This window comes from Seriola lalandi, unplaced genomic scaffold, assembly GCF_002814215.2.
Source record: "Seriola lalandi dorsalis isolate HSWRI2012SDOR001 ecotype SW California unplaced genomic scaffold, Sedor1 jcf7180002054861, whole genome shotgun sequence".
Lineage (NCBI taxonomy): Eukaryota > Metazoa > Chordata > Actinopteri > Carangiformes > Carangidae > Seriola > Seriola lalandi.
In genome coordinates, this window is record NW_019525414.1 from 2176906 (window position 1) to 2201030 (window position 24125).

The 24125-nt window shown below is 41.3% G+C and overlaps 1 protein-coding gene across 2 annotated transcripts in view; it reads right to left on the reverse strand.

The window, feature by feature from the left end:
* kazna (kazrin, periplakin interacting protein a) overlaps nt 1–24125 on the reverse strand; it is a 178979-nt gene that overhangs the window by 50221 nt on the left and 104633 nt on the right. For both annotated transcript variants that reach the window (XM_023427585.2, XM_023427586.2), the window contains exon 4: nt 5117–5224. In XM_023427585.2, coding sequence (XP_023283353.2) covers nt 5117–5224 — 108 coding nt within the window. The remainder of the gene's footprint in view (nt 1–5116; nt 5225–24125) is intronic.

Genomic DNA, 24125 nt, shown 5'->3' on the forward strand with positions numbered 1-24125 from the left:
CAGCCCAGATTAGCTGCGCGTGGGCCTTTTTAACAGCTATTTGAAGGACAGGCAGAAGCTACTACAACCAGTCACCCGGTTGTACCAGTTGGCTGTTCGCCTCGTGTCAAGCCTCAGTCCAAGGTGGAATACAGAAATAGCAAATGCACCTCTACTAGCACCTTGGCACAGTGCTGCACCAAGGTGTAAATCCAAAACTTAATGAGGTGTAGGTGTTAAGTGAAAATGTTGGAATGGTTTTTAAGACAGCAAAACAAACACACACAAAACTCTCAGGCAGAGCCAAACACAACATATCACATGACAGAATACACAGTGTTTTACTCAATGTGATTAGAATTGAAGGCGCTAATTCCCATCCACGCTGCTCCACACTCAGCAACAACCAAGCAAGAATCATTAGAGGTCAGGGGTCCGATGAAGCCAACACAACAACTTTATTGGCAATAAGCAGTCATCACAACAATGGCGGAGCACAACACCCACAGATTCTCACTGCAGGTATACAAGGATAGGATCTGTCATATCAATGATCAATACTTCATAAGCCTTCTGCAAGTCTAAAAAACATGTGGACTGAATGAGCAAACTCCCTTCACTGTCTCTGGGAAGACTGAAAGCTGGTCCACACTTTATAACCAGGATTGAACTGGCATGGGACACAGCCCAGAAAGACCTCTCACTAGCAGCTTCATTCAGCACTGTGGAGGTGGCAGTGTCCATCAGTAAGTTCCTGGGGATGGATGCAGATCAGTAAGAGCAGGTTTAAATTTCTGGTTTTGAAGGGAAATGTTTACATTTGTTTAGATTTCTTGTAACTAAACATGTACATGAAATATACATTCAGAGAACTTGTTTTTAAGAAAATACATGTAAATATATATGAGTTACTTTGGGTATATGAGATTACCCATTGCTTCAAAATATATTTGGTGTGACTTGCTGATACTATTACCAGCAGATTGAAGGACTGAAGACCTGCTGAGCTATCAGATAGAAGAGCACATTTGCTGTTTCTGGCCCATTTGCTAAAGCAAAAAAAGAATTTCTGACAGTCTGAGACCTGCCACTTTTGGGTGCACTGATAGTACACATTACGCACAGTCACCCTTGCAGCGAGCACTCTAGCAACCGTCACTGCAATGAAATGAATGAAAACACAAAGTCAGTGCTAGATTGACGTGCTACGACATTATTTTTAGACCAGCACTTGTAGTATGACAGGTGACAGAGAATTGTGTGTGTGAAAAAGCCTTGATTTTTCATAATTGAAAGGCAAAGTTAAATGCAACACTTTGGAAGGTTAATTTATTTCTATAAACCGAGGTAACCTGCCACTGAATGGATTCCAAGGGGAGAAAAGAGAAGAAGACAACAACAACAGCATTTGGAAAGGGCTCATTAAGGGAACAGAGGTCAAGACAAGTATGCGTCTTTGGGAATTTTTCAACACACACACACACACTAACACACACCATATGAACTTGTTTACCAAATGACCGTGACCATTTAGAGTCACGTTTAAAGAAAAAAAAAAAAGGCCAACTGTAACCACTATGTCTGAGCATTTCTGAATAGCAGTTTCTGATATGTGTAAATTACAGTGGAGAGGTCTGAATATTGTTGCTGGAGGCAATTTAAGTGCCACTTACCCACTGGCTATAAGAGGATTCGGTGGGGGCAGGTGTTTTGGAAAGTGTCAGTGCATGAGGAGAAAAAATGGAAGTGCTCAGCAGAGAGCACTTCACACATGCATCCACACCCACGCATACACTTCCCCAATCTTCATTGTTTTTATGTTCATTTCTGTCTCTCTCTCTCTCTCTCTCTCTCTCTCTCTCTCTCTTTGCTCCACTGTGTCTGTATGAGTTTCTCTCATTAATCAGAATAAATACACAGGCAACACTGCGTCCTTACGCCTCACCTTGTCCTCCGCCTCATGGTGCACTTCAACTCATTTTTTATCCCCGTTTCTCTCTTTCCTTTTCTGTTTCTCCTCCCGTCCTAAGCCTATTTAGTCTCGACGCCCTGTCCGACCACTTTGCACTGACCTTCCTATTTAAACCAGCCCACATACCAAGCTTCACCCAGCTCGTGACATCATTGCCAGTTAATGTGCAGGAGCAGCACCTTAATGATACAGTGCTCACTGCTTACGCCATTTTCCCCTCCCCTTCCTTGGCTCTCTGTCTCTCTCCTACTGAGACGAATTTGCTGATAACACAGCCCCTCAGTCCCCTGTTCTCACTCTGATGAAACTTGTGGTGATATACGTGGCCTTGGCCACTGCAGGGGGTTGTTGGTGTGTGTGTGTGTGTTTTTTTTCCTGAGTCTGCACATTTACAACACCCAGGAAATGACTACAAACCGAATGCACCAACATTCTGAGGGAGAGTGTGTACATGTCCTTATACATAAGCGTTAATTTAATAATGTGCACGAGCCTGTCCATATAACTAACCTGATCAAGTACAGTGTCTGCTCTCTTGATTTCCAAATGACTCCCAAATGTACAAACTATAATTCAATCTTCGGCATGTTCTGTGAATTCATGAGCTGGATGTGGAATAAAACTAACCACAGATCAGCAGTGGTGGAAGAGGTCCTGTAATCTTGTACGTACAAGTCGTCTTACCTAAAAGACCATGAAGATCATTTGCCCCTACCCTCTGATTTGACCCACAGGAGCCCCTCCTGTAGCAGAGCTTGTACGGCGACAGGCGTGCTGGACCTTCGTGGCCATTGTTAGAATAATAAACATGCGGTTACGTTTATGGAACAGCCACAGTTTGGTTTGGTTTAGGCACAAAAACAACTTGGTTAGGTTTAGGGAAGGATCATGGTTTGGGTTAAAATGAGTATGTCATTTTAGTTTAGATGATCTTCGTTGTCATGGTTACAACAATAAACACAGTGTTGTGGAACAGTCATAGATAGAAGAAACAACAATGACTATCCGTTTCAAACGGGAAATGAACAACAGTGTGTCCATGTCAAAGTCCTGTGTTTTGTCAAGCCATCCACACCTCAACCTTGTCCACCCAACGCAGATTTTGCTCTTTATATTAGATGACCTGTCTTCCTGTTTTGCTCCCGTTGTAATTACTACGGCCATCAGAAGTCACCTAACACTAAAAACTATGGTTGTAATAAGCTGCTTGCACAGATGACCTATGCAGTTGTTTTTAGAGGGCAGTCTTTACTGTCCCGTTGTAGATTGAGATGTGTATAAGAGACAGGCATTAAGGACTCAGCCTTGATATGTGGTACACGCTTTCTACTGGGTGAGCTCCCGGGACGCCATGACAGTCTCGTTGCTTGTGTAAAAGTGGAAATGTCAGAACGACAAAAACAAAACAATAAAACTTCAAAACTAACAAAATTATTTGAAATTCAAAACCTTAGTATTTACAACACAATCATTACGCTGGATGGCTCCATTTGTCCTACATTTATTATTCAAATACTTTCGATTCATTGTCAAATTGTATTTACTGTTGGGTAGATTAATATGACAACATGACAAAATATAAAATCTTATATTGAAAAGTAGTAAGTAAATATTTTTCTTCTGAAATGTGTGTTTAAATGATACAGTGAAGTACAAGTATCTTAAACTCTATTTAAGTACAGGTCTTTGGGAAAGTTCTTAGTTATGTTCCACCACTACACATCAGGTAACAGGTTTGCACTAACAGACCATAGTAACAGTGCCTACATGTGAGCGCTCTCAGTACCATCAAGACATTGACGTACACAAATAGGAGAGCGGAGAGACCTGGCAGCCAAACAGACCCTTAAGCAGACACTCTAATGAGAAAAGGGCCCCTGGGGGCTGTCTGGGTGACACTAGAGATCCATACTGAAGCTGGCAGCCTTACAGGATCCACAGTCCGAGAGATGCTTCTCTACTGGTGCCATCGTTAGCTGCTTTGAACCTCTCTACAAGACTCCAAGCCCTTGAAAGAAGCTTTTGTCATGAAAGAGCTGGAACATGGGCACAGACTCCAGATAAAACTTCTATAAGTGTGTTTGTCTGGAGAGCTGATGACGTTAACGTGGGACCCATCGGACCACCCAGTCGGAGAAGAGTCTGGGAATACTGGAAAGTTTATTGGCTGCTCTTTGGGATGGGTCATGCCGATGCAAGTGACTGAACATTTACAGCACAACTATAAACAGGACTGACTATGGAGCATGACAGTATTAACTGTTGACAAAGCCAGATTGTAGCATAATTTTGCCAGAGGATTGGAAGGCATGAATCCAATAAATTTAAAACCAATAACAATCCAATCCAAGAACCGTGAGAATGTCTCCACTAGCAATAGTGTAGGTAAGGACTGACTTAGCAAACTGACAAAATGTACAAAGTGTGCAGGCTCAAAGCTATATTATGTAAGATTATAATGTGGCTTTGTTTTTTTTACCATTTATATGTTTAATTAAAACTTACATTTACTTACCATATTGATAGTTAAATTTCTCTTACTGAGAGAATTCATTTATATAAATGTATATTTAGTACATTTTCAGCCAGGACTATTGTTGACTCACTGTATTACTGCTGAATGTGCTGCAGTCATATAAAGTCTCTGTCCTGCTGCACAGGTATCCAACACAAGGCTAAACCCCCGGAATACAAACTGCACATAAACAAGAGGTGGTCAATTATTGCTGTATTCCTGGTTCAGTACTGACGTGCACACAGACCACATTAGGATGCAGCCTTTGTTACAGTTTGATTAACTGAGAAGCTGGACTCACTGAGTTCATTAGCAGCCAGGAGCAACCGGGATAACGTGTAATGGATGCTCATTGTTCCAACGACAGGTGCAAGCAGCAGATCCTGAAATGGAAGAGGGAACGAAGGACGCACATGTACTACTCTACTCTTGCTCTCATCCCATTATGAAATGCTGGTGTACCCTTGGTAAGCACTTTATCTGAAGCTCAAGGTCTCACGGATTTACTCAGGCCTGGATGTGTTTGTGTGCGCATACATTTTTGGATGCATATGTATTAATTTCCCTCACCACAACATCCAGCAGAACGTCTGCCGTGGTGGCAGTGAAGCAGAAAACCTACTTTTAAGTCAACCAGCTCTGGTTCTTACCTTTGTCCAGGGAGGCATCTGGAGAGTTGAAGTCCATGAGGCTGCTGATTTCAGTCTTGTAGCTGAGGTCAGTGGCTGGAGGCTTCTGCCTCGGATGGGGAGAGGGATCTAGCGAGAGAACAAATAACAAACAGTGTTCACAGTTAAAATAGAAGGGATTTATATACATAACAAAAAGATACTGGAATTCATCAGCGTTCTTGGAAATGAGATTTGAGGTCACACATGTGTAGCAAGATCATGTGAGATGCAAAGAAGGGAATTTACCTCTCTGACTGTTAAATATACAGTATCACTCATTGATTACTGTTACCTTGACTTCTGTTTGTGGATTATGTTTGTGCAGCATGCAGAAGAGGTAGATATGCATCTGGAGCTCCAACAATCATTAAAATTGTTCCTCAATGAACAAAAATATACCGCAGATCACAGAATGAATGTGCAGGACACAGACTGCATGAGGACGTTTGGGAAACAAAATGATTAATGCAGCTCATCACACCAATCAACTCCACACCGTCCCCCTTAGCATACACATAATGAACTTTTACTCCTCACTCCTTCACTGCACTAACTCCACAGGAGCTTACCATTCATCAACACAGCTACTGTCTCTGGGGAGAGCACGGATGCACAGCCGTTGCAAAAGCATACAAGCTTAAACACATGCAGGCACACAAACACAGTCCCTGCTTTGAAAGACTGCTGCATACAAATATTAGCATTTTTATGACTAAAGTCTGATTTGATTTCTGGTGAGGTTCAGTGATTTCTAATATAGTTTTTGGTTCCCACCAGTGGCATGTAGTGAATGCATATTGAATGCATTGCTCCCAGTCAGCTCACATAAAAGTGTTTGCTAAAATGGCTTTGTCGCTTTAACATGTGCAGTCCACCTCTGTGGTTCTCCCAGAGCTGCCCACAGATGCATGAAGAGTTTTATTCCAGGTGTTATGTGTGAGAAACTAAAAAATATTTTAAAGTATTTATAATTCTGCTTTGCTCACACGAAGTAAAATTCATATTCCAGCAGACCACATCTCTTCACTGTTCAACCTCGGCTCCTCTCTGGCCTCCTCCTCCTCCTCCTTCTCCCCCTCCCCCTCCCATTCTTTCTGCCATCCGTCCACCACCCACCTATTACCACACTGTTACTGGTTGAATTATTTGCGGTAATTGAGCACAGATGTGTCTGGGTGAAGAGCTCGAGGTGTAGGGGTGGTGCTGTCATTATGGTGAGATTAGTCATCACACTTGTGGAGATGGACTTATGATATAAGACTACAAATAACAACCTAGCTGCCTGTCCCCACTTGAGGCGGGAAGAGTGCATGAGGGCTGTTTTTTTTTTTAAAACTGCATATCACTTTGCAACCCAGCACCTTGCAAATATATATTTTTTCCAACATGCCCATGGTGTACCCTTTGGCACCAGGGACACAGTTATCAGTTTTTTGAATAATGTAAAAATTCACAGAGCATACTTATCTGCTAGCTTTAAGCTGCTGCTGCTCAGTGACCTGATGAAAATGTTTTATCTTCCTTACATCATGCCCCCTGTCAGGCCCTCAGCAACATTCAGAAAGGAAAGGGGAAGAGTATGACAGGGGGAAAAAAAATGCAAAATAAGAAGTAAACCATGACGGTTGCTTGATGATGATAGAGGGGGAAAGCAGGGGAATGTGCAGCAGAGTGAGCCCAGGCTTGACTGGAGATTGTGTTTACTGTATATGCAATAAAGTTAGGTTGAAACTAAAACATTAGGTGAAAAACTTTCAAAATGATAGCAAAGAACTTTACTAGATTTACTGTTAAACTCTGCATTGCCTTCACAAGTGTTTCATGTATTTGACTTTTGCAGTTACAAGTAAATCCTCAAATCTTTCTTATAAAATGCTTAGTGTCACACTGTTGCATCAAAATAAAACAAAATATACACTTAAAACAAGTGAAGTCTGCACACACATTTTAGTGCAACTTGTCCTCTTGTCCATCAATGTAACTTAAATGTGATATTGCAACCGATGCAGTAACTTATTAATAAGCAATCATTGGTGGATATTGATGTGTCGGCTGAGTCCTGTTATCCTGCAGGTGCATCTTTAGAGCGTTTCCGCTTGTGATCACAACACAACAATCCTAGTCTGGATACATGGTGCATATTTACTGTCACAGTTACAGGGAGGTGGATGTTTTTTTCTACGCAGCAGCCCTACTTTGTGATTTAGGCTGTTCCATTTTTGTTCTTGCACTGAAATCTTACAGAACCACGCAGGTTTGAAATACATCAAGAAGCAAGAATCCATTATCACTCTGCTGGGCTACAAACATTTCTGATGATTTTTCTTCCCTGGTAGAAGTAAGGGGAGAGAGTAGTCAGGCCGCTCTTCTTAATATTGCTTCGGCTTTCAGACCCCGTTGTGCTGTAACATGTGTTGGTGTGCCTGTGTGCATTGGCGTTTTTTTGCCCAATGCAGTTATTTAGGAGGTAATTTGAATCTTTTTCTGGGTTACTATTCATGTCTCTCAGTCAGCGTCCTTTACAAAACCATTAACATTTCCATTATTTCCAAGTGCCTCATATTGATTTTGTAGAATATCTCAGCTAACTAAAGTAAAACAAACACAGCAGATAGTGGAGACAGACAGACAGACGGACGGACGGACGGACGGACGGACAGACAGACAGACAGACAGACAGACAGACAGACAGACAGACAGACAGACAGACAGACAGACGGACTAGATGAGATATCAGGAGTTGATAATATAGAAGAGGTGTAGAAACAATAAAAACAACAATCTCCATTGTTGCTCTGCTTCTTGTGACGCTGCACTGTGAGAGTGAAGCTTTCCTAACACTTTTATTTAAAGCTTGTAGTGTCAATCATGTTTGGGGTAATAGATTAGGGATTTAAGATAAAAGCATCATTTCATCTCTCTGCTTCCATCTTCTCTCTGTTCTTTCCTCATTTTCTCACATGCCAGGAGGAATATTATCAGACAAAGACACAGCAAGCTCACCCATCGTCTCACTGTAAGGGTGGATATCTGCCACACAGAGTGACGGAGGATAAGTCATTCTCGGCTTGGCATAAAATTAGAGTCTGTATGTTTGCAGAATGTAAACATTGCATACATTACACCGGGTAATTAAATAAAGAAAGAGAAGTTTAGAAGTACATCCTTCATCTTTTTTACCTATTTAATGGAAATGCCTAAAAACGGAAACTCAGTAAATAAAATCTAATTTCAGCAACCTGAAGTTTCTCTTCTAAGCTGCAAAGAAAACAACAGCCTTGCGGAAAATAATTTGACGTTCACATCACTTTTATCAGCTCTGTCCTCACGGTTTCCTCACATTAACTTGTATTTGCTCTTTGTCTGTGCGGAAGGGTTTATATAAGCACCATGGAAGTGAGGGCGTGAGTTGTAATTATCTTGCAAGATATATAGCTTTCATGAGAAAGCAATGAACTGCACTGCAGCGGATTCTTTTCTTAAACGTTGATGATAAATTTATCACACTTTATGACTCGGTTCCATTTCCGTCAGAATCAAACTTCTTCAATTTACTTTATCAATAACGAATGGTTTCACCAGCCAAGCACACAACTGAGGGAAAAGGTAATTGTGCTGTGATGAAATAAATAATGATTTGGCCCAGCGACTAAAACAACTGTTGTTCCCCATGTGGCTTTGTAATGATGCAATTATCCAAATCACTGTATCCTCGCCAAACAGGGAGCACTGAAAGAAATGTGGTTACAACAACCATCAGACGTTTGCTCTGGACTCATTACACATCCTTCCTGGAGCCTACACCACTTATGGAAATTGTGAAACAGACACTGGCATCATGTAGCTGCAGCCAGGTGTGTCAAGGTGAGAGAGGACGCACGGTTTGAACGCTTATCCCCCTCGTTTCTTACTCTCCTACTTCCATCACTTTTTGCGTATACACCATGAATGCATGAGAGGAGAGGCTGTCTGAAAGTGAGTGTCACTAGGGACGCAGCCAGGCGGAGGCTATGGCAGTAGGCTCTTTGCCCACGTTGTACGACTTACTTTAGTCTGCACTTAATTATACAGCGTAGATATGGAGATGTTGTGCACAGTCCTGGTGTTAACGCCTCAGAACGTGCACTCACTTTGTATTGAGACCACAGATATTATTGCAGGGGACTTTCTAAAAGCAAAAGGTGCACATACTAGTAGATGTGATAAACACACACACTGTGATTTGGCATTTAGCTTCGATAGAGAAGCGAGTTCAGCTAAAGTACCTCCAGTTGCAAGGGACTCTGCTCCCCTGTACTTGTACACAACTTCACTTGGAGTGGTCAGCATGGGCAGTTTATGTTTCTTCTAAAAGGTTTCCGATGATGGTAAAGAAGACGTGAAGCATACTGAAACAAAGCTCATTTATCTTTTCAGTAACACACATCTAACAAAGCCATGTCTCCCGCTTCCCATCACAGTGGATAAAACAACAGAAATATGGCAACTGCACGGTTTAGTCTCATATTCAAGCAGCTGTGACTTTCCCACCATCATTTGTGTCACAATGTAAATGAAAGAACGTAAACACAGAGTGGAGAATATAATCAAAGCATGATGTACAGTACATCCGTCTTGTGCGGCGGTGGTGCGATCAAAGGGTGAAATCCGACTCTGAACTAGAGATCAAAACCTGCCCTGTAGCTACAGTGTCTATGGTGGCACTCCAGTTACAACTTCAACTATTCAAGTCCATCAGTCAATTCACTGAGTAATTTTTGATAAGAAATACAAAACATTTTCTGGCTCCATTTGCTCAGATATGGGGATCTGCTGATATTACATATCATTGGGTTTAGAGGTGTGGATTGGACAGCAACAAGCAGTTTGATATCATCTTAATGAAAATAATTGTTGGTTGCAGTCCTAATTTCGTGTCTTTTAAAAAAATAAATAAAATAAATGTAAATATCAGGTTGAAGGGTGATCATGGAAATAATAACATGAATAACTGAATGAATGGTTGGAAGGTGCCATGAGGCTTGAAGCCTGCTGATTGTTGTACGTGGTCACTTTTGAAATGGGCCCACTCCTATTGGTTAACACGCTGTGACCATGAAACCTGTTATACATGCATGTCTTCAGTGACCCTACCTGACTGTTGATTCCGTCTGGGAGTGTGACGCTAACCTTTACATTGTTGCAGTAAATCTTACACGGAGGACTCAGCCTCTGCCATCAAGAACCCCCTGTTGTTCCTCTTCTCAGCAGGGATCAAACACAAAAGCCTTGTCAGGGAAGGGATGTATCTCCCAAAATAAACTATTCCCCCCAAAACAGAGGCAGCCCAGGCTCCTTTACCTCACTGAGCGTGGAGGAGGATTGAGCTCAAACTCCAGACTTCATTGTGAATTTTTAAAAGAACTCAGAGACTTGCTTGTGGGGATCCAAATATTTCGCAGTCGGTCAAAAGATAATCCGTAAAGCCGAGGGAAATATTCAGCAACACTCTGCTTTACTTTGATTGCAGTTATTATTGCTGTAACTCTGGTTGCTCATTTAATGTTTCTGCTTCCTAACTCACATCATTACTGGTATCGACTGTGGCTTCATTTTACTTCAGTTTGAGCACAGGTTTGAAATATTGCCATGTATTTATATAAGCCCTAATGTGCACCTCTACAGGATGAACTTACAGCAGTCTATATGTCACATAGTATTTCTCTGCAATCGACCCTTAAACCCTGTAATGATCATTAATGTCAAAGCCAGTTAGGCGTTATGAATCCTCAGCTGTGGACACAAACACACGGAAAACATTCATCTTCTCTTTTTCTCTCTGAAAGGTTCTGACAAGTCCAACTACTCAGGATGACGTTACTCTCCATAAAATACATTAACCATGCATAATAATCATCTCCTGCAGGACCTTGGTACCCTTACAGAGCAGGAGGAGGACTCCTGTGCTGTATTAAGAGGTGATTGAGTAAAGCCAGCAATTTACATCCTGTTACTGTACTAGTACGCGGCACTCTACATTCACAGCCAGTTCAAGTTCACAGGTTTGTGGAGGTTATTGTAGAGGTAATTGAAGCAGCCACAGTTTTAATGAGCTAAACGCTATACGGTTATGATATAAAACTTCCCGTACTGTAATGCTCTTCTGGTCGAGTGTTCCAACAGTCCTGAAGGGAAGATCGAGAGGAATTACTAGTCGTCATGGTCGGACAGTTCTCTCTCTCTCTGTTTCTCACATTCCTGTCACCACCCCCCTCCCTTGAGTCCTCTCTTCTTCCTTAGCTGACTGACTCCACCACTCCAACGTCGCCTCTTCTTTCTGCCTCCTCATTTTCTTTCCTTTCTCTGTCACCGTTTAATGGGGTTCCCCGAGCTCTTCTCTCTTCTGAGCCTGCCATATTTTATCTGCTGGCACAGCGCAGGAAAAGGAGACGGCTGGAACAAAAGAAGACCCTAATGAGTAGTGGAGGTGATTAAGGAATGAATAGACGCTGGTGCTGGAACCTTCACCAAGCTGCCCGTGTTCCCCAACTCGGTCTGCAATCTGCAGATAGGCGCTGCCTCTCTTTTCTTACATCTGCCACCGGTCTTTAATTGCAGTGACATTCTCCGGTCCCGAGGCTGCCGGACTCGTGATAAAGCTTACGTATTCATGCATTAATCACCACCAGCCAGGACAGGCAGCCCCCCACCCCCCACCCACACCCCCACCCACACCCAACTCCCTCGCATCACCTGCCTCAAGACCCCAATTCAAGGTGCCCTATAAATATCCTGCAGATAAATGGAACTAATGGACCAGGGGTGTGATTGTGGGAGCTAGTGTTTAACGTTGAGCCGCCCACGCTAACCATCCCCGTTCTCAAGACGACTCATTGTCAATTCATACAGTAATGAAAGGCTGCTGAATGTACTAGGCGGGCCATTCAAAGGGAATGTGTAGGCTGGGGATGTTATTAGTTGGTGTAAGGACTTGGGAGAAAATGAGCTGCTGCCTGAGAGACTAAACTGAGGAGAAGCGGGCTTTTGTTAGCACGTGAATGTCATTTTCACAGTGTCCATCAGAGGAGTGAATCCACCGTGTGTAGAATGAAAAATGGCCCATTCGCTCAGCTCCATGACAGACCAGAGACAGGTGCCTGCAAGCACTACAGCTTTAAGATGGCCTCAGCACGGCCACTTCAACACCATATTTGTTTAGCACTCTGGGAGACGGAGAGCTGGGCGACAGCTCGTGTCAGGAAGCTGAATGGTGGATGAAATTTGTGTCTTCTGACAACATGCTGCATAATGAAAATACAACTACCTCCACTATGTTCTTATCTTGACTGATACTGTGCAACAGCCTGCTGTAGCTTTGAGGGTGTTTATGTATACAGAGATAATGAGATATTAGAGATTGATATGTTTATTAGTCATAACTCTAACTGTTAACTGCTAAGACAGCTGCTGTGAACTGACCTGCCAGTCTTCATGTATGGAGATCCACTATGCGGTACAATGGTGTTAAGTTGTCATGGGAATAAATTAAAGGACACAGTGTGGGTTTGTCAGTCATAGATGAAACATAATCACAGTACAGTATGTTGTCAGACAATTTAAAATCAAGTCTTTGGAAAAATGGAGGAAAGCTAACTTCTAAATGTCTTAAAGGAAGATATTGATATTGAATACGTTACTCACATCCGTCCGTTAAGCCAACAAGCATATTTCCCCCAGAACTATTACTTAAATCTAGTTAACATTCATTTTTTTGTAACCATGAAACTGCATTGATGATATTCTGACAAAACAGACTCTTACAATATCAGCAAAATACACCCTGGGACTTGGCATTACACCACATTACTTTAAACAGCTATGTTATAATAGAAAAACAGGGAATCAGTGGATACTTAACAAACTAATTTGAAATTTGCCTTGAGAATGAATATGAAGATATTTGAATAATTATCCCCGATGCAATTATGCAAAAAACCTAGAAGGTAAAATTGAAAATAAATCCTCTTCAGCTCCCCTCAATTTGTTCAGAATCAATTTAATAAATACTATCTATATTAAATGTGTTTTATGAGCAGATTTTAACAGCAATTATGACTTAAAGGCAGTGCAAAATTATTCAAGTGTTGTATTCTCCAAAGGACCTTGGGAGGTTGCTGTTTTTCTTTTACACTGGCAAAGCACATTAAACAATAATGCTATGTGCATCGTTTGCCGCTTTCCTTTTAGCACCGCTGAGTGTGATACTGTATAACATGGTAATCTGCGAGCAGTTCACAAGATTTCCTCTGGAAATCACTGAAATATGAAAGTGTTTGTTGTGAAAATGTTATATACTACTTTTATCACTTTAATGCTTTCTAGTTGGGTCTCCTACACTGGGAGACAGAAGGACAAAGTAATTACTCAACATTGTTATGATCTATTATGTGCTATCAACTCCAGATTAGATGGAAGGTTCTTGCCAAGATTAAGAATTGAAACAGGGACAAATGACAATGTGGTGAATACAAGACGTGCCAGAACTACGCCTGCTGTCATGATCACTTTTGTTATTGTTCACATTTGATTTTTTATTTCTTTATTCAATGGGGACAATGAACATTATCAACGGTGCAAATGTGTCAGGGTTTCTCCAACAGCTAATTTGAATTCACAGCTACAACACAACTGAAAACAGACAAAACAGGTGAAAACATTAGTCATCAGTCAACAAGACAAGGTCAAAACCTTGTATATGTTAGGACCGCCTATGGTCAGAACCTGATCTTGTAACTGCGACTTTGTCTGACAAAATCACCAAACACATAAATAAAAGACAAAGACTGAGCTGAGACTTTCAGCTGGATTTACTTATAAACACTCTGAGAGAAAGTTAGAAGAAACAGACTATCTTTCTTTCTTTTTAAGTTATTTTTTCAGGCTTTTGCCTTTATTTTAGTCATAGTGAGAGTGAGAGAGAGAGAGAGAGAGAGAGAGAGAGAGAGAGAGAGAGAGAGAGAGAGAGAGAGAGAGAGAGAGAGAGAGAGAGAGAGAGAGAGAGAGAGAGAGAGAGAGAGAGGATGACATGCAGCAAAGGGCCACAGGCCAGATTCGAACCTGCGCTGCCGGGCTAAGCCAAAATGTCACACACCCCAAGATAGACTATATTTCTTGTTTTGTCTCTCACAGCTCACAGCCTCCATCTGGGATCCATAATAGTTTATCCTTTATTTACTTCCAACTCCAGAACATAACAGACTTTTATTAGAGGCAGGTCTTTATGTCTCACTTCGGTTAGTACAGAGCCTCAGTAGCAATGACTTCTCTCTCTGTCTCTCTCCCTCCCTCTCTCCTGCTCTCTCTGCTCGGTGTGTCTTATGTTTAGTTATTCCTCTACCTCTTTTAGTCATAACAATACATTTAATGAAAGTAGTTTATTTGGAGGCGAGGCTCAGTGTATTGTTAGTATTCCTCCTCTTCCCTGCAGTTCCTGAGCAGCCGGGAAACCAGAGGGAGACCAAATAAAAGTGCACAAGCTTGTCCTTCCACAACAAAGGACAACAGTCGGCGTGGGCCAATAGTGCAGCACCGAATACTTTGATTGAGAGTTGGTTCAATCCTCTCTTTCACAGCTAACTGCCATATTTCCTCTGGACACTATGTTTTACATCAGGCAACATTTGAAAATTGAAAATGTGCCACCAAGCAAAAATAAATACTTACATATGTATGCTCCCAGTTGATGAGATATTTTTTTAAGAAATACAGAACAACTAAGAGTTTTCTTTGTTCACCATGGATACTGTTGATTGTTTTCTTTCCCATCAATGACAATGTGAAGGATAATAGAAATCCTTGGTAGACAAAAGCACATTATTCTACAAAATTACTTAATTAAGATACTGAATAATGACTTTCAGGCAATTAGGTTTCTCCAAAACAGATGGAAGAAAATAATATGAAAATATCATCCTGTCGATATAAAGCTGTATCTTCACATGTTGTCAAACTGGTGGAGATCAGAAGTTACAGCGAGGTGTCAGGTATGGCCGAAGAATAAAATCTTGAGTTTCTTCAAGAACAATTCACAAAATAAAACATCTGATTTTAAGTCTGATTTTTTAGTCTTCATGTGCAAAACAATATAATGACCTGTACCACTTGCAAGGCTGTCACTGTTATGGATATTAAAAAAAATACAGGTAATCTCATACAGCTTTGAACTGTATGAACCAGATGTTTGAAGTGGATCACAGGCATCTACTCGACAGAGCAGGAAAGTCCTCACACTAATCTATCTGTGCTTGTTATTTAAGATTGTTTTTAAATTGATCCTCAGAAAAATGAGAAAAAGTCTGGCAAGAAGAATAACAACATTTCTAAGGTATTTCCTCCCAAGAAATTTATTAAATGCGTGTTTCAGGGAAAAGTATTGCTCCAAACTGATAATAAACTGTAATTAAAATCCCATCAATATGTTATTCTATGATCCTTAAAAATTTAATCTGACTTTATTCAACAGTGAGAACTGAACAATGAAGATAATGGAACCAAAACCTCCCGGCGGTTCTGCTGCTCCCCGGGGGCTATTTGGGGCTGATTGTGCTGTGACAATACCCAAGCAGAGATGTGCACTTGCAATTTTCACATCTGCCTGTCATTATCAATGCCGTCGCATCACAAGAATGATGAAGATGATGAAAAGTGCAGCACAGGGAGGAAGGCAACAGGGAAAAAGGGAATCAGCTCAGAGGCTATGTGTGTCAGCAAATGGCAGTGGACAGACAGAAGGAAGTGAGCAAGAGAAAAGAGATTAAATGAGAGCAGATGTGTCAAGGGGAGCGTGAGAAACAGGAAAAGGAGGGAAGAAGGAGAAAATTAGAGGAACTGAGAGACTCAGGGCGTAATGACCAAGGAGGAGCAAGGTTAAGAGGGAGAGATGGCTGGAAATAAAAAAAACTATATGCAGTTTCCATTTCCTCAATCAATGAAAAATGGAATTACAGGGTGAGTGGGAATGGCTTTGCAGCTGAAATTCAGAGAGAAAAATTAAAGAAGAGAGAAACCAGAAAGGATAGACAAATAAAAAAAAAACCTCTCAATTATATTTCCATTTGTTTGTGCGAGTAGATTTTCAAAAATATTTACTGAAAGACAACCAGGCCTTTATTTGACAGAGGTCTTTATTTTTATTTCCATTGTTGAGCATATATGATCAGATTTGAATAGGAAGCCTGTTTTCTCAGCTGCTCCACAGCATTATTTTCATAAGCACATTATGCCACACTTGTCATCTTGTTGCGCTGATCACTCACCAGTTACTTTCAGTTCAAGTCTTCAATACAGTTTGTTCTCTCTGTGTTAAAGCTACTATCAAGTCTGACTTCCTGCTGTTTCAAATTAAAAGCGGTCAAGTATCTCAGATGGCATGATCCCTACACTTCTCAGGTAGGCTTTTAATGTGAAAAGTCTGGAGGAAGTATGAAGAGTTTCAATGACAGTAGCTCAACACAGGCAAATAAAGGCTAACCCGGATGTGGATACTGGTGTATGTGTGTGTGAGCAGTTTTTTTCTGTTTGTTTGTGTTGTTGTTTTCTATAATAATATACCAGGGAAGAAGTGGTCACATATATATAAACAGTGTAGATGGACTCGAGATACTTCCCTCCTCTTCACTATGTTGATGCTTTTTAAAGCAACCGCAGCAATTATGTTTCCTGCCTCGTTTTCCCTTTGTGTTTTGTCCTGGTCTGTTTATATTTTCAGTATTTTTTTTATATATAAAAACCACAATCGAAAGATTAAAAAAAAAAAAATAAAATTTAAAAAAAGGCTGATTGGAATTATTCAGCGAATGAGAAGAGTATTTCTGCATGAAAGAGAAAACTCAGAGAAGAAGAATGGTGAGAATGATGAGACTGTGTTGTTGTACTGACTGAGCTACTATTGCTCATGTAATTCTGCCACAGCCTAATGTTATTTTTTACCTGTCTTACCCGTTTTATTTATATTTACGATGAACACAGTATACTTGTGTGTGCACATGAATGTGTTGGTGGTAGGGCTGAACGATTCGGGAAAATAATCTAATTGCAATTTTGAGTATATGCGATTTAATATGCGTTCCTTATCTTCTTCAAGTTCCTTATCTTCTGTATTATTCAACAAACACAAGCAATACATCATTCTATATTATGACTAACACAATATTAGATAGATTAAACATGAACTGTTCTTTCCTGTAGGCCAGGCCTATCTGTCATGATGAAATTAGATGATGCATGAATTGATATGAATGACATATTTTTATTTAACTACTTCAATCACAGTAGTATATTGACTTATTGGTTTAACTTACAGCCTTGTAAGCATGTAAAATTGTCTGTCATCATACAGACATGGTTCTCTTCATGGAGATCCCGGCTGGCAAGCCCCTCTCTTGGGCCGGCGGCAGTGCTTCCCCCTGTGTGGTTGTCTGGGAAGTAGGCAGTTTGAAGGCAGCGAGCTTTGAGGTTGAAGTCTTCATTAATGAAATGCACCATAAGACTCTGATAGGGCTCCGCTGTACGGCCTGACCACATCTCAGTTGCAGTAGTAGTTGTAGTTGCTGTACCACTTATCCAGTGTATTTATCAAAGCCGTAAACACAGGCTTGGTCACCGTGCTGAGAGGCATCATATCTTTCTCTGTGAACTGTTATTCCCTGAGTAATTTCCCCGTGCCGTTTTGAATTACGTTCATATGGAGTTATGCTTTCAAACACTTCGGTCAATGATCCTTGTCGGGTGGTATTTGGCTTACCGGACACACTGGTGGTCGGCATTGTAGCCGTGCAACTATGATACATGGCTTTGTGCTGATACAGGCTAGTAGTGTTGCCTTGTGACGTAGCAACATTAGCAAGGCAGGTTCTGCACAATACCTGACGCTGTGCAGCATCTTCCTTTGTTAAAGCCAAAACACTTCCACACAGCCGACGTACTGCTCCTCTTAGACACTAAAGTTTCCACAGTGCCAGGTTGTGTCGAGCCTGAGGTCATAACAGGTCGAACTGTAGCGTGGCAAACTGTTGCTCCCTCTTTTAGCCGACTGCTCTCCTCTCGCCTGCATGTTACGTGACCAGAGTGTAATCGCAGCCTTTGTGGTTAAAAAAAAAACAAAACATTTTTTTCTCATATCGCAATATTAGCGCAAAAGCGATGAATCGTTCAGCCCCAGCTGATACAAAGAAATGCTAACTATAATGGTAAAAACACCTCTTTACTACATAATAGCTCTCAAGTCAGCAGCTGGGGAAAAGGACACACACACAATTACAGACACACATACACAGTGTGTAGTTTCCATTTCTGTCAAAAATCATCCAGTCTTCCCAAACTCATCCCAGGCAGTACTCTTCTATCATCTAAGACTATCCACAAGGGGGACACCGTCCTCCTCTCCAAAGGATCCCTGCTCCCACCTTTAATTCTCAGCTCATTCTCTGCCTCCTCGTCCGTCTCTGCTCTGCTTCCTATCACCTTTCCTGTCTTCGTCCGCCTTCCTCAGCCACTTTTCTCACTGTTGCTCTCCGTTCATCTCTGTGTCTGATTGCTCTCTTTTCCGTCCTCCTCTCACTTGCTCTCTGCATTCATCTTCTTAAAATGTGAGTTATCATAATGGGAAAAATTGGAGCAGATTGAACCACAGAGGCTTGTAGGAGGCCATTCCTACTTCTTTTTCTCCCTCTGCCTCTCTGACACACAAACACACAGGCACACATGCGCTCACACAAACAGTCTGTTTAAACACTCCCTCTGTCTCAGGCAGTTTTCTCAGCCAGTATGGAGTGATGACAGTTAACTGTCATCCAGGCACAATAACAACACCAAACCAATATGTGAACAAGACAAGAACACAAAAGCTGGCAAATTGATGGCCTCTGTAATGTGTTTGCCTTTTATTCACAATGTTCATCATTATCTGCAGGGTGACGGCACTTCGTGGTAAGTGTGTACCAATGCAGAGATTGTGGAGAATCTTCTATGGCTCATCGTGCCACTGTTGCTCCTGACAACCACATCTGTGTTGCTGCTCATACTCCTGCAGCATCCAACATACTGTCCATTAACTGGCCCTGATCTCTGAATGGACTGTGGCGTTTTCAGGACACATGTGCATTGTTACATAATAGGCAAAGTAAATGGAGGCAAAACAGGTCTGAACTGTGGAACTGGTAGGTGGCATCAAAAAGCAACAAATTCACAGTTAATTTCCAATTCAACACAGTTCCTTTTCAAAACCTGGTCTCCCTACCTAATGATAGTTTGCATACGGGTGTTTTTTTTTAACCTAAATGACTAAAATCAAAAGATTTTAGTCATTTAGACTTTTACAAATGTTTGTCTATCACATCTGACTTCTACATTGTGAAATGTTTTATTCGGGCTGGACTGTAGGTGAAGGACACCAGGAGAGGGCAGTGAAAACTGGAGAACTCCCAGCAAAGCTGCGTTGGCAACGTCTTCTTGTTCTTCCCACTGATGTGGCTGAGTCTTTGGCAGGAGGATTTGATGCCATATTGAAGACATTAAACCGCCTGCTGTGTAATTTCTTTCAAAGTGGGGAGTCTGAATTCGTCCAAGCAAAGCGTGCAGTTTGACATTAAACTGGTATTGTCCAGTGGGGAGTTTAGACTGGGCTATACAATATTTAAATTATGCTCCAACATTTATGCACATCTGTTCATTGCAATTATACATTTCTTTATTGTTAGCTTAAGTCAAAATGAGTTATTGTTGTTCTGATGTGGGTGTTTCTTTAATTATGCCTGCAGTGCTCTACAGGCATAATGTTTTGTAATGTTTGAGCAGTGCATAAAGATACTGAGCTTATCACTAACATCATACTCTGCTTTGCTGCTCTGTTGATCCTTAAAGGTCACAGCTCAGGCATCACAGAGGAGTGTCCCTGGAGTTGGTAGAGGTTTACTGTCTTCCTGAATTTGGAGGTTTCATTATAGCTCTCTGCTCAAGGCCCTGCAACAGGAGGATGGCAAAAAACTGAGGCATCAAATGGCACGAATAAGAAAAAGGCTCAGGATGAGAAATGATCGACAATTCATCCTTGCTGTGAGTGAGGCATTTTATCACTACAAAGAACAACAATGCTTCCTCATGAACTGGATTTTTCCTCCCAATTAAGGCTGTTGAAGGCAACACAGGAGTCTGCCCATTCAGAAATGATTATGTCTGAATGTGCGTGTGTGTGTGTGTGTGTGTGTGTGTGTGTGTGTGTGTGTGTGTGTGGATGTGTGATGGCATGTACAGTACGTGGTACGATAGATGTGCCACAGCGATGTACGGAAGCAACTACAAATGTTCCAAATTAAAAAGACAAGATTGAAAAAGATAGAGAGAGAGAGAGAGAGAGAGAGAGAGAGAGAGAGAGAGAGAGAGAGAGAGAGAGAGAGAGAGGGAGCGCAAAGCCAGAGTAGTAAGTGGTAAATATATAAGGTATTTATCTGTGTGTACTGTATGTGCATCCCTGGCGGTTTTACTTTTATTAGAGTATATCTGAGGTGTCTGTTCACCAGAAAAAACCGTTGCTGTGCAACAAAGTGATGATTCTGTGTTTACACTGTATGTGGGGTTGTTGAGGGGTGAGTGAGGGGCTTAATGAGTGGGTTATGGCTGCCACAATTTCAACAGCTTGAATTGGGCCAAAACTAACATCAACAACATTTATTCATGCTTGTCTGTATCTGAACAGCTGAATAAGACAGAAATGTCAGTTTAACTCCTAAAAATATAATTAACAAGTGTTTTTTTCTCATCTCTACCACTGTTCTCAGAATACAGACATAATGTCAAGCCACAGAAACATCTCTGTGCTCCGCTGCCCAGCGTTTGTAAAGTGTGTGACAACCAAAGACTCACTTCAAGTTCCACTGAGTTAGAAAACTTGATATAATTGTCACAATACGTAAAAAGTTGTAACAAACGCCTGCCCATACTCCCCTCAAAAACTTCCCCAATCAATAAAATCAATTAGTGAAACGATTTTGCAGTATAAACACAGCATCAAAGCATAATTACACAATGGTTTGGTTAAAACGATTAGTTGGACTTGCCTACTGTTTGGTTTTAGTTCTTGGAAGATAATTTTATTCTTTGTTCTTACAATTATCTGGTTGATTTTTTCCTTTCAGTTTCTTTTCTGTAACCGATGGCAGAAATATAGAAGAAGCAAACCTCTAAGTGTTTACACAATCAAATTCCAGCATTGCAACATTGCACAGCACCTTCACAGTCTGAATATAATCATTTGAAATTGTTGGCTGCTTTAAGACTTAGCTTGGGTACATCGATGGATTCTGTGTCAAGGTGCACATCAAATTGGTCTCAGAAGGAAAGAAGCACACTCCTCCTCTAGAGATAGCAAAGCTGTGCAGATATAACAAATCAAACAGGTTACCAATGGTCCATGAAGCATGACGGTGCCCAGTGCTACACTACTTATTCAATATCTCAGACTGCAAAACAAATTGCTAGTAGAGCATCGCTTACCCCCACTTCAAAGCCAACCAGCTGTCAAACATAAACTTCGGTGGGCTCCGAGGCATGTTACACATCGAGAGAAATCTTTTCACAACTCAGCACTTCAGTCATTGACTGGGGAAAATCCTGCATCATGAATACCAAATGATGATGGTGGTATTCCCTCAGAGATCTGGAGGACATGAGATATGGAACAAACTACTCTCGTCTCCGTCTTTCACCAGCCACACTATACATTTTTCATACAGTGCACGTGTGAAAATAGTGAAGCCTACACACAAGTGTTTTACATCATTGTTAGAATTGTTTTGGTCTAAACTGAACAACAAAGAAGATGCTGAAGGTGACCAGACTAATGAGCATAACATCCACTTTGCATCTATGGAACATGATGCTGCTTCATTCATGAACTTCAAACTACATCTCAACATATGTGGAGTCAATACATTTTGGATAATCAAAGAAGTACTGGAAATATTTATTCAGCAGCTGAAAATTTGAATTTGGTTTCATCAATAATTTCCTATCTCTCACCCGACACATGTCTTATTTCTGACAGATGACATGAGAAGCCAAGGTTGTACTGAAAATCACACTCGCACACACTGCCTGAATCCAATTAAAACATTTAAATGAGGAGGAAAAACATCCAGTAACAAATCATTTTGACCTTGCTCAAGTGTGAGACTCTATGCAATGAGATGAAATGTCCTGCTGCTCGGCCCACATGGTGGCAGCTGAGAGGAGATCTAGTCAGGGGGGTTCACATCCCAGATCAGGTTGGGGAATGTGGGTGGGTAAAGTGAACGAGTTCCCCCTCCATCACCTGCTATAGCTGAGGCTGGGTTCAACAAGCCACTTGACCCCTCGCTGCTCCAGTGGAGTGGCTCAACAGTCAACTGCAGATAGCTGAAGAAGCAATGGATAACTCCCAGATGCTTGTAGAGGTGGGTAAGTGTGTGGGAAACAACAAGAGCCCTCATCAACTTTATCTGGATGAAAATAAATATAAATATATATAAATAGGAGAAGGCTTATCATGTAACCTACAATGTATGTCATATTTCTTTTAAACTGCATTTTCATCTATCATTTCTCTTTATTTTTACTTGAAGTAATTTATTATTACAACAAACACGAGGCTTGTCTTTCCATTGAAACCCTCTTAATTCCATCAACATGCCCCAAATATACAGTGAAAGGTCATCATGTTCCATAGTCCAGCTCTCGCTGGCAGAGCTATTAATTATTATGTATGTGGACTGACACGACATTAAAACATGAAAAAAGATATGGATTTAAAACTGTCCTGTGGATTTAACTTCAAAGAGTAACTCCTCTAACTCATTTTCACATATGCACAAATAACGACACTAAAAACTTCTTTAAAGTTTGGCCATAACCACATAACATCTCCAGATGCTCGTGTAACAGCTGTTAGGTTTCATAAAGCCTAACTAACCCTCTTCATCACTCCACCGAAGCGCTCAGCAGCAGCGGCAGCACTGAAGCAGCATTCAGGTGTGCCTTAGAGGTTTATCGATTTGCTAATGGAGAGAGGAGGAAACTGGATAGCGGGGTTGGGGGTGGTGGGGGTGGGGGGTTGGAGGGGGTGGTATGTGGTCTGTGGAAAACTCAGCAGGGGGCAGTGGGCTGGGGCGGGCAACAGTCAGCACCAATCAGCATCTGAGCTTCAGCAGTGTTCTCGGGCATGATGGATCAATCCACACACAACTCCACAGACACTGTTTTAATTTATCTGTTTGATACACTGTTTATGTGGAAACATGAATGAATCAGAAGTAACTGTTTGTCAACATACAAATAACTGGAGGTCTCATTATTGAAAAGGTTTTTGCATCTATTAACACATTGACATTATTTTCAGTTGCTATCTGCAAAATTATCAAAACAAATATGTTACACAATTACCACATTATCTATTTGGGCATTTATTTGTTGAACGTGAGAAAGCCACCAAGAGGTTTGCACCTCAAGTTGACTTCTTCCATCTCCAAAAGGCAGTCAGGAAAAAAAAGAAAGAAAGAAAGAAAATCAGTAACTTTTTTGGCTCTCAGGGAAAAAGGCGAGGGCGTCTGGGTCACTGCAGGTCCGTGGCTAACAAGCTCCTAAGAGACATACTGGTTGGGGGCTGGCACTGGAGCGGTCACATTAGTCAATGTGCCATGAGAGAACAGAGTGGAAAACTCAGTGGCTGTAAAACCTTTCCTTCTAGCAAGACGAATGTACAACAAGACCAGACATTAACCCTAAACTCTGGAACATCCACCATCCCCATACAACCCTTAAACAGCGCTATGCTTATATCTTTGTACCAGCACAGAGGGAGTAATGACATCCAGAGGGGATTCATATGCAGAAGATACAGTTGTCTCTTATCTCCTGACTTATCTTTGAAGGAGCTGACGGTGGCTGTAGGGCTCAGGCCTTTTGTCAAATATGAACCAAT